We start from the raw sequence: 10756 nt of genomic DNA on the forward strand, positions 1-10756 counted from the left end.
ATAAATAAAAAAAGATGTATTTAGATATATTTTAATTATAGATACATTTTTTCTTTATCCATTTTGATAATAAATACTTTCGGATGAAAGAAGTATGTCAGTTGATTGAAACTTTGTTAAATCTCAGTGGACTGAGACCTAGCCACGCCATATCGGAAATATCCGATCGTTTGCCACGAGAATAACCCAGTCGTACGCACGCGCCTCCTGCAGCTCTCGTACAGCTCCCTCGGACGCAAGCGCAACGCCACAGTTTGGCACGTACAGACGCGGCTGGTCAGGTCACGTCCATCCGCCCACGTGAACCCGCTGTGCCGATGCTTGATGCTCCGTGTCACCCCGTCCCCGGCCAGGCACCTGAAAAGCGGGCAGCGAGCGCCTGCGCCCCCGTCCTCGGCATGGCCCCCGCCGCCCGTCCTCTCGCCGCGCCGCGCCTCGTCAAATGCTCCTCCGGTCCGTGACTCGCAGCAGCAGCAGCAACCACTAGCGCGGGCTACAACGCGCAGGGTACATGGCGACGGCGATGGCTCTGCTCCGCCTCGCGGTCCTCGCCGGCGCCGTCGCGCTCCTCCTGCCGGCCGTCGCCGAGGCCCGCATCCTCCTCTCGCTCGACGACTTCGGCGCCGTCGGCGACGGCATCGCCGACGACACGCAGGTACGTACGTGCGTGCATGCGACAGTATGCCTCCACCTTGCTCCTCAAACATGACACTGTCTGTTTGGCTCTGCTGTCCAGGCCCTGGTGGACGCATGGACGGCGGCCTGCGCCAGCACCAACGACCACGTGGTCATCCACGTGCCCGCCGGCAGGTCGTACCAGATCTGGCCGGTGACGCTCGCCGGGCCCTGCAGGGACGAGATCATGATCTTCGTACGCTCCTTCCTTCCTGCCTGCCTGCCGCCGCGTGCGCTTCTCTCGTCCGGCATGCACGCACCTGCGCGTCTTCGCTCATCGAGTCTTGGTTTGTGCCCCTGCCCGGCGGGACAGGTCTCCGGGAACATCATCGCGCCGGACAGCCCGGAGGACTGGGAGCGGCGCGACGGCGGCAAGTGGCTGCACTTCTTCCAGGTGCAGGACCTGACGGTGAGCGGCGGCGGCGTCATCGACGGCCGCGGGCAGGAGTGGTGGGCGCAGGCCTGCAAGGGGAGGCACCGCAACGACAAGGTATGATTTGTTTCATCACTGTATGATTGTGCGCATCACTATCACACAACTGAGGACTGATTTGTTTTACTCCGATTGTTTCTCTGCAGCATTGCACGGCCCCGGATGCTCCCAAGGTGAACTCCTCTGTCACCTTCACTTTGATGTTTGCTCATCATTTCCCTGCCATTTTTCCATCTACCTCGTTTCATGTTTGAAGAAAAATGGCTCGTGTTCTCTGCATGCACGCAGGCGCTTCACTTCGAGGAGTGTCATGGGGTGCGGGTGCAGGGCGTGACGCTGCAGAACGGGCAGCAGCACCACCTGACCTTCACCCGCTGCTCCAACGCCAAGGCCAGCTTCCTCAGGGTGGCCTCGCCGGAGAGCAGCCCGGGCACCGACGGCATCCACCTCGTCAACTCCATCAGCGTCCACGTCAACGATGTCCACATCGCCACAGGTGTGTGTTCGATCCGTCAATGGCAGTCTGCATCTGAAGAAGAAAGGGGTTTCCTTCCTCAGTTACAGTGCTCCTGGCTAACTGAATCTCTTATTTTCAGGCGGCGCTTGCGTGTCCATGGTCGGCAATTGCACCGACGTCCGCCTCAGATACGTCTCCTGCGGACCTGGCAATGGCATCAGGTAGCTTCTTAGCTGCCTCATCAGCTACTCCATTGGTAAATGCTTGTCTGCTCATTGCTCATGTGTTGGATCTGTCAGTATTGGGAGCATAGGCGAGACCCCGGTGGCTGACAGGCTCGAAAAGATCGAGGTGGACACCATGTTCATCGCCAACACCTCCAACGGCCTCCTCATCAAGACCTGGCAGGTAGTAAGATCGATCTAGCAGTAGCTCATCATGAACTACTGCAAGGAGCTCATCATGAACTTGTGTTGTCTCCATCAGGATGGCTGCGGCTACGCGCGCAAGGTGAAGTTCGCCAACGTGGTGATGAAGAACGTCTCCGACCCCATCATCATCGACCAGTACCGCTCCGAGCACCCCACACCCTGCGGATCGACCGCGGTACGATCTCCGCTTGCCGGACTAACAAACACGCCGATCGATGCCTGAAACTCTGGTCTGCTTCTTGTTCTTGGGCGCATGCATGCAGGCGACGAGGACGGTGGCGGTGGAGAAGATCGACTACGTGAACATCGCCGGCACGTCGGCGTCGAAGCGGGCGGTGACCTTCTCGTGCAGCGACGTCGTGCCGTGCAGGCAGGTGTCGCTCAAGGACGTGAACCTGAAGCGCCTCAGCGGCCGCGGCGCCTCCGCCTACTGCCGCAGCGCGTCCGGGAAGGCCGCCGGCGTCGTCGTCCCGGAGTCCTGCCTCGCCGGAACCAGGGGGGCCGCTGGCGACGAGGAGGAGTGAGCCGTGAGGTCTCGGCCGGGTTCTTGGTCTCGGCTGTGATGCTCCGGCATGCAGAGAGTGGCGGCAGTAGTGCCATGATATGGTAGTACCTAGTAGAGTAGCCGGCAGTTCTACGAATAATCCCGCCATGTATTGTGCCAGTATTATATTGTGATGTACTGTACTCCCGTACCGCCGTACGTATTCAGGCGTGTTGTATTTTCCTGTACGTACAAAAAATGTGCTCGTAGCAATTTTCGTCCGCACCGATCGGCACATACCTCGTCGTAGAATGTTGCTGACTGACCCGCGGATGCGGCGGTCAAAGCCAAGGCAACCAGGATGGCGAAGGAGCAGCAGCGTGTGGTCCGTCCACCGGCCGGCATCATCTCCTTTGACGACAGCTCCGACTCCGACGACTCCGCCTCTCTCGTCGCCGACGCCTACATGGAAAGCTACAGCCGCACCGGCGACCGCAAAGGCAAGGAACCGGCACGGAAGTGGTGATGATGATGAACTGGGAAAGTTAGTTTAGTTTAGTTTTTAATAACTATGTTAACGACGATGAACTGGGACTTTGGGTCCGATGGACTGTGTTTATATGTTCGTATGTTATTTCGTTTTAACTGTGTTGTTCATCAGTTCATCTGTAGCCGTATGATGATGAATAGAGACAGTTTCTTACGTACATTGCATGGATAGCTTTGAGGGATGACCGGTCACTGTCCGCAGCCTTCGAAGAATCATGTTGTGGACGTGGCCATATGAGGGTGACCAGTCATTATCCATGGATATGGTCGGGCCTTCCATGGATGTATAGTAGGATGAATTTGGTATATCCGGTTGTAGATGTCCTAACACCATTGGCCGTGCCAAAAAAACTGCTTCTGGGCCTTTTGGAAAAAAAACTTCAACAGATGCCCCATAGTGCCTAATTTAATATCTTTTTGCAAATGCCCTAAATTTTGCCAGAAGTGATGTACCCTCCTTTCGGTTTATAGGGCTTATCTCAAAAGAATTGTTTTCCCATTTTATAAGTCACAATTTTATTGTGTCTCATCACATATTCAGATTTTTGAGGTGCATTAAATCGTTGCATGTAAGATTAAAAAGAAAACTCACGATGCACGTAAAAGCTCTTAGCCATTTATTAGTCACACATGCATGCATTGCAATTAATGCATTGGTTAATACAATTTTTTTAGGAAAACAACCGCATTAATTGAGTACTTTTGCAAGCTACAAAAATTAGCGCATGCTTGGATCCAAGGGACTATTTTTAGTCTGACTAAAAATAGTCTCTTTTAGAGGCTAAAGTTCCAAGCACCCCTGACTAAAGAGAGGCTAGGACTAGTCTTGAGGCTAAAAAAATTTAGTCATATGAAACCTACTAAAATATGTATTAGCCCTCTCTCTCCTCATTTCATGTCTCTCCTTTAACACATGCGAGTTCTGAATTGGAGGGTTTGGAGGATAATAAATGCTCAATAACTTGATTTTAGTCTCTTTAGTATTTGGATCCAAGCATGGGTGAGGCTAGCAAGTTTTAGTACTACTACTTTTAGTCATGGGACTAAAACGTATCCAAGCACCCTCCTACTAAAATATGTATTAGCCATCTCTCTCCTCATTTAATTCCTCTCCTTGAACACATGCGAGTTTTGGATTGGAGGGTTTGGAGGATAATAAATGCTCAATAACTTGATTTTAGTCTCTTTAGTATTTGGATCCAAGCATGGGTGAGGCTAGCAAGTTTTAGTCCCACTACTTTTAGTCATGGGACTAAAACGTATCCAAGCACCCTCTTATGCTACCACTCACCATCTATGTTGGTTGGTGAGATTTCTCAATTGACCCCTATAAATCGAAAGGGAGGGGTACATTTGTAGCAGCACTGACAACTGCCAAAAAGAAAAACGGTTGTATCAGGAACCCAACCGTTTGTGTGAACTTCCACGTCACCGCACCGCCTCACCCGCCTCTGCGTCGCCCGATTCCGACCATCGGTCACTGCCGCCGCCACTCTGTCGGTCACCATGAACTTTGTTGCCACTCGCCGCCCTAGCCCGCCCATCAGCAACCTCCTTCGGAACAAGAGCAAATGGAGCAGGAGCAGGAGCGGTAACATCAACAATTGGACCAGGAGCAGGAAAAACATTGGAGGTGGCTCTACATACCAAACAGGTCTCCTATAACAATGCAAAGCAATCATATGCAATGGTTGGTCTTCTTTAAGCATCTTTTGGATCGTAGCATCATTTGTTAGTTCAACCATGGTCATCCTCCCACTTGACCAAACCTTTGAGAAAAAAAATGTATTTCTGCATAACCCCCACTCCAACAATTGTTCCTTCAAGCTATCATAGGTAATTGAGTCCCTAAGCCATGCCTAGGGTTGTAATGTTGAGAAGCACTTTTTCCGTGCACAGTGAACCTAAGCAGCCACATGCTTTCAATCTGAAACAGACAAAATCAAGAACAATTTAGTGCAAATGTAACTGATTTTTATCTATAACTGAACTTTGACACATATTACTAAATTTTTATGACACTTGTAACTGAACTTTGACACGTAGAACTGATTTATTATGACATCTATAACTGAACTTTGACCCGAATAAGAACTTTTACTGCTAAAACCCTATATTCTCTTGATCTCTTCTAAATTCTTCTCTTTTAGCCCAATCGTCACTAGACTCACATAAATCCATCAAAACCCTATCTTCATCTCTTCACCGAGCCTCTTCTATGCTAAAACCATAAACCCTAACTTTGACCTCTCTTAAATACTTCTCTTTTATGCAAAGATGCATTCAACACATATCTAATCCAATAGAAAACACAAGAATAAATCATCAAAGACCTATCTTTTTCGAAGATTTAACATCTTTAGAAAAAAGATCTTTGTTTTTTTCACCAAACCTTATAAGGAAGAGTAGTACATCCGCAGAAAACCCTTCTAACCAACACTGCCCTATCCACAACAGCAGACCGGAGAAGCAAACAAACCAAGTAAGAGAGTAAAGAAGATGGATCAACGAGCACTGCCATCGTTTTTGTCCTCCATAATAGAGCACTGCATATATCTTCTGATAGAGGAGATGGAGAAGAAGGAGCAGAGCATACCATCTGGACGGCGGCCCCGTTGACTCCTCCAGCGAGTGCTCCGTTGACTTGATCTCCTTGGTTGCAAAACACCATCGTGAAAGGAAAGAAAGCCCGGGGGGTGCGAGTGGAGCAATGAGTTGAAGAGGGAAAAGGGCGCAAAGAGAGCTTGCCTTTAGGCAGAAATGGGCCATAGAGGAAAAAAACCTTGGGCTCTTTTCAAACTGGCCCGCCCAGTCATTCTGATGTAGCTCCGGTACTGCCGCATGGTACGGCTAGACCAGGTGCGCAGCTAGTGCGGCAACTGGTTTTGTCCGGGTCGGCCATTAACCAGTTCGACTCCAAAAAAAAACAGCTTGAAAACAACACAAAATGGGGAAAGTTGCGGTATCGGTGTAAAATGTGGCAAGAATTTTTTGAAAAATGGGTAATATATGTCACAAAGATCAGTTTTTGGGGTAAAAAACAATAGAATTTACTCTAAAAATAAAGAGCACATTGCATGATTCGTGGATCATGATGCCCAAGTTGAGTATCCAGCTGCAAAAAATGAATGCCAAGATCGTCGATGCACAAAGTCAAACAGATCGCCGGGGAGAAGAAGCCCCGGCTGACCGTGTAGTGTACCAGCACGTGATTCAGGCCCGGGCTGATCGTCCGGCGATCGCAGGTGCAGCGGCGAGGGACGACCCCTCCCGCAGATCCGGATCATGTTTCGTTCTGCACTCGACTCGATCGTGCAGCGCCGTGCTTGGCCTGGCCTTGGCGCCCACGTGTCCGTTCGTTCTCCCGCGCGCCCTTATCCTCCACCCGCCCTGCCGTTGCCCCCCACTCACCCAACTCAACTCGCGCCAAATCAGCTTCCGTCACTGAGCAGCAGCAGCGTGACTGAGCTCGTGAGTGCGCGCGTGCAGCATGGCGCTCCCTGCAAGGCCAAGGGCGCGGCTCCTGCTCGCGGCAATCGCCGGCGCCGTCGCCCTCCTGCTGCCGGGCGCCGCCGAGGCCCGCGTCCTGCTCTCGCTCGACGACTTCGGCGCCGTCGGGGACGGCATTGCCAACGACACGCAGGTGCGCAGCAATGTCGCCAGAGCCATCTCCGGCGGCACGGCCGCATTCCGTTGACTCTCCCTTTGTTTTCTCCAGGCATTCGTCGACGCGTGGGAGGCGGCGTGCGCCACCGGCGGCAACACCTACCTCAACGTCCCCGCCGGCAAGTCCTACCAGATCTGGCCCGTCACGCTCGCCGGCCCCTGCCGCGGCGAGATCAACCTCATGGTACACTTTTGTCCCCACTTCCTCTGTCACTGTCACAGTACACTCTAGCTAATTCGCGCCTCGTCAGATTTCCGGGAACATCATCGCGCCGGAGAGCCCGGAGGAGTGGGCGGACGGGGACCAGGGCCGGTGGCTCCACTTCTCCGGCGTGGGGGACCTGTCGCTCAGCGGCGGCGGCATCGTCGACGGCCGGGGCCAGCAGTGGTGGGCGGGGGCTTGCGAGGACGAGAACTGCACCTCGTACCGCCAGCACCAGGTCGCCCCCATGGCGCTCCACTTCGAGGACTGCCAGGACGTGAGCGTCAAGGGCCTCACGCTGCAGAACAGCCAGCGGCAGCACCTCGTCTTCACCCGCTGCTACAACGTCGAGGCCAACTACCTCCGGGTCACCTCGCCGGAGTACAGCCCCGGCACCGCCGGCGTCCTCGTCGTCAGCTCCACCAACGTCCACATCAAGGATGATCTCTTCTCCGTCGGTACGTCGCTCTGGTTCTGTATCTGAACTGAAATTTTCTCTGACAGGCGAACTCTGCTGGTGTTTATATTTTGAGTGTCATTTTTAGGTGGCGACTGCGTGTCGATTGTGGGCAATTGCTCGGATGTCCGGCTCAGAGCCATCTCCTGCGGGCCTGGCCTCGGCATCAGGTAATGTGTCATCTCTTTGCAAATACTAGAATTTTCACCTAATCTTAAGCTGAATGTGTCATCTTCTTCTTCGTCATGTCAGCATTGGGGGCTTGGGCGAGAACCAGAGTAATCACAAGATAGAGAAGATCAAGACGGACACCATGTTCATCTCCAACACCAAGAACGGCGTCCGCGTCAAGACTTACGAGGTAGTACAAAGCACAAACCAATAGCCAAAATTCTCATCCGAACCAAGAATGGCCGTGTGACATGGTGACATTTTTGTGTGATGTTCTTGGTCGTCATTCAGGACGGCTGCGGGTTCGCGCGCAAGGTGAAGTTCGCGCAGATCATGATGAGGAACGTGGCCAACCCCATCGTCATCGACCAGCACTACTCCGCCTCCAACCGGGGAACTCGCTGCGGCGCCCCGGTACGGCTGAGCTCGCCGGCCGTCTTGACTGAATCCGATGACGCGTTTCACTGCCTAGCAGCAGAACACCGTGCACATCTCTGAACTTGTTTGGTATTGTGGTGCAGAACGGGAGCGCGGTGGCGGTGGAGAACATCAACTACATCGACATCACCGGCACGTCGGCGACGGAGCAGGCGGTGACGTTCGCGTGCAGCGACGCCATGCCGTGCAGGCGCCTGTATCTGGACGGGGTGAACCTGACGACGGCCGGCGGGGGCAGCACGTCCGCGTTCTGCCACCAGGCGTTCGGGAAGCACGTCGGGGACGTCCTCCCGGAGTCGTGCCTCGGCAAGGAGGACTTCGTGCAGCTGCAAGCCCCGACCGCCGGAGACGCTCAAGACGAAGAAGATGCTGCTGATTGGTGAAACTGTTCCTAGAATTTGATCTTGTAGTGCGAGCTTGTATGCAGTGTGTGTGGATTCATGAAATAAATCATTTTTTGTTTGAGATATAAATGAACATGCCTTCAAAGCCAAGCATAATTTCCAAGACAGGACAACAATATGATAATATCCACGAGTTGTCCACTTGTCCTACCAAAGGTAACACAACAGTATACTTCCTGCATCCACCAATAAGTGTACATCTAGCTTTTGTCCAAAGTTGAAGTTTTAAAATTTTGATCAAATTTATAGGAAAAAGTAGCAGCATTTATGGCACTAAATTACTATAACTGGATTTGTTTTGAAATGTAGTTTCATAATATACCAATTTGATGTCGTATATACTACTGCTCTTTTGGATAAATTTAGTCAAAAATTTCAAACTTTAACTTAAAACAAATAGTAGAAGTAAGGTAGTATTATCATAGTTTCACTGAAGAACTCAACAGCAGCACAACCACCTTGCGGAAAGTGACACGGAGTCAGCAGCGAGGCAAACAGCCAGCGCGAAATAAAGTCAATCCCCACCAGCCGGACAGCGATCAGCAGAGGTTAGACCAAAGCCACACACCAGATTCAGATTTGGGAGCAAATATTTTTCAGAAAAGAAGGAGAATTCAGAGCTGCAGATGCAGATGAGATCTACTTGAAGGAGGAAGACCAGATCGAGAAGAGATTGAGCAGCAGCAGCAGCAAGAAACATGGCGATGATGTCGCCGAAGCAGCTGCTGACCACCATCCTCATCGTCTTCTCCACGCTCTCCTTCATCAAGCTGCTGCTCCTCACCCACTCCGCATCGTCGTCCCCCGCGCGCCCCGGCCGCTCCGCCTGGGACGCCGGCGGGTCCGGCAACGGCAACGGCACGGCCGCCAGGGACGGCCTGAACGCCAAGGAGTTCGCGCTGCTCCGCTCCGTCGTGGCCGCGCGCGCGCCGTGCGGGCTGCTCGTGTTCGGCCTCTCGCCGCAGCTCCTCGCGCTCGCCGCGGTCAACTCCGGGCAGGGCGCCGCCACCGCCTTCGTCACCGACAGCGCCGAGGACGCGGCCAGCGCGCGGCGCGTGCTCGCGGGGCGCGGCCCCGGCCCCGGCTCGGCGGCCGTCCACCGGGCCAGCTACCCCGACCCGGCCGGGGAGGCGTGGGCGCTGCTGCGGCGCGCGCGGGCGAGCCCGGTGTGCGGGCGGCCGACGGGGACGGTGCGCAAGTCCGGCTGCCGGCTGGCGCTGACCTCACTGCCGCGGGAGGTGCTCGACGCGCGGTGGGACGTGGTCGTCGTCGACGGGCCGAGCGGGGCCGGGCCCGGGGAGCCGGGGCGGATGGGCGCCATATACACCGCGGCCGCGCTCGCGCGCGCGGCGGGGGGCGGCGCGGTGGACGTGGCGGTGCACGACATGAACCGGACGGTGGAGCGGTGGTACGCCAGGGAGTACCTGTGCGAGGACAACCTCGTCGCCGCCAAGGGGCGCCTCTGGCACTTCCGTGTCGCCGCCGGCGGGCCGCCGGACGCGTTCTGCTCGACTGCTCCGGTCCAGATCTTGTAACCTGAGCAAGCGGAGTAAGATCGCCGGTGGTGCCGTGGTGGGCACGGCATGTCGGCAAGGAGGACTTCGTCCAGCGGCAGGCCCCGACCATGGCCACCGGAGTGCTGCACGGAGAGACTGAAAATCTTGATGGCGAAGAAAATGCAGATTGGTGAAGCTGCTGCAACCATTTCGCCCGTGGCCATGTCTGACTGTGTGTGATCTTGTAATGTGATACAGCAACAGAAGAGGCATGAGATTGCCTCCAATCTAAAAATTCGCATGTTTTTCGTGAGATACAAATTTTCTTGTGTCCTACCCCTAGGTGTAGTTTAGGTACTAGCAGTTGCGCCGAGTGAAATCACAACATCATGCCAAAATGCAAATTGTGGTTCTCGTATACTCCCTTTCTAAATTAATATAAGAGTGTTTAGATAACTAAACGAAGAAAGTACTCCTTAGTGATCTAAACGCTTTTATATTTCCTTACGAAAAGAGTATCTGTTTTTCAAGAGCACACATTTTCTCTGCTTACTCAAGGTAGCACTATATTTTTTGAGAGCACTATTAGAACATCACCAACAAGAGACAGAAATCTCACATGAGAAAAAAACTATTCCCTTAATACGCTTATTTTGGGACGGAGAGATTAGCTTTTTATTCTTTTGGAGCAAAAAACAAAGGCTACAAAAGAAGACCAATACATGCATACCAACCAATTTTTTTTCCTAACCAAAAAAATGGTATAGAAATGGTATATTTGGGTCACCACTAGCAGCCGACAAAAAATCAAAACCACAACCATGGAAGCCCCAAATGTCTGGTCTGAAACTTTCCCACCACCGACCCTTCCTACCTCACCTCGGCACCGGTCG

At 53.1% G+C, this 10756-nt stretch overlaps 3 protein-coding genes across 4 annotated transcripts; all 3 read left to right on the forward strand.

Moving 5' to 3' along the window:
• Positions 1-371: 371 nt before the first annotated feature.
• On the forward strand, positions 372-2703 carry LOC125537899 (putative polygalacturonase At1g80170). 2 transcript variants are annotated; one of them, XM_048701227.2, is made up of 9 exons: positions 375-655; positions 737-871; positions 989-1165; positions 1255-1281; positions 1397-1604; positions 1705-1786; positions 1865-1973; positions 2052-2171; positions 2260-2703. In XM_048701227.2, the coding sequence occupies exons 1-9, from the start codon at positions 512-514 to the stop codon at positions 2518-2520; spliced, it is 1263 nt and encodes a 420-aa protein (XP_048557184.1). In that variant the 5' UTR covers positions 375-511; the 3' UTR covers positions 2521-2703. The 2 variants fall into 2 exon arrangements, with proteins under 2 accessions (XP_087385880.1, XP_048557184.1); XM_087529754.1 differs by having other exon boundaries at positions 372-655; positions 737-1165.
• A 3677-nt stretch (positions 2704-6380) lies between these two features.
• LOC125527165 (putative polygalacturonase At1g80170) lies at positions 6381-8497 on the forward strand. The gene is made up of 7 exons (XM_048691728.2): positions 6381-6672; positions 6748-6879; positions 6947-7355; positions 7443-7524; positions 7607-7715; positions 7817-7939; positions 8047-8497. The coding sequence occupies exons 1-7, from the start codon at positions 6520-6522 to the stop codon at positions 8344-8346; spliced, it is 1308 nt and encodes a 435-aa protein (XP_048547685.1). The 5' UTR covers positions 6381-6519; the 3' UTR covers positions 8347-8497.
• A 431-nt stretch (positions 8498-8928) lies between these two features.
• LOC125527177 (glucuronoxylan 4-O-methyltransferase-like protein (DUF579)) lies at positions 8929-10298 on the forward strand. Its single transcript, XM_048691737.2, has one exon. The coding sequence runs from the start codon at positions 9066-9068 to the stop codon at positions 9900-9902; it is 837 nt and encodes a 278-aa protein (XP_048547694.1). The 5' UTR covers positions 8929-9065; the 3' UTR covers positions 9903-10298.
• Positions 10299-10756: the final 458 nt, after the last annotated feature.

Source organism: Triticum urartu, chromosome 1A (assembly GCF_056163025.1).
Source record: "Triticum urartu cultivar PI428250 chromosome 1A, HENAU_Tu73, whole genome shotgun sequence".
Lineage (NCBI taxonomy): Eukaryota > Viridiplantae > Streptophyta > Magnoliopsida > Poales > Poaceae > Triticum > Triticum urartu.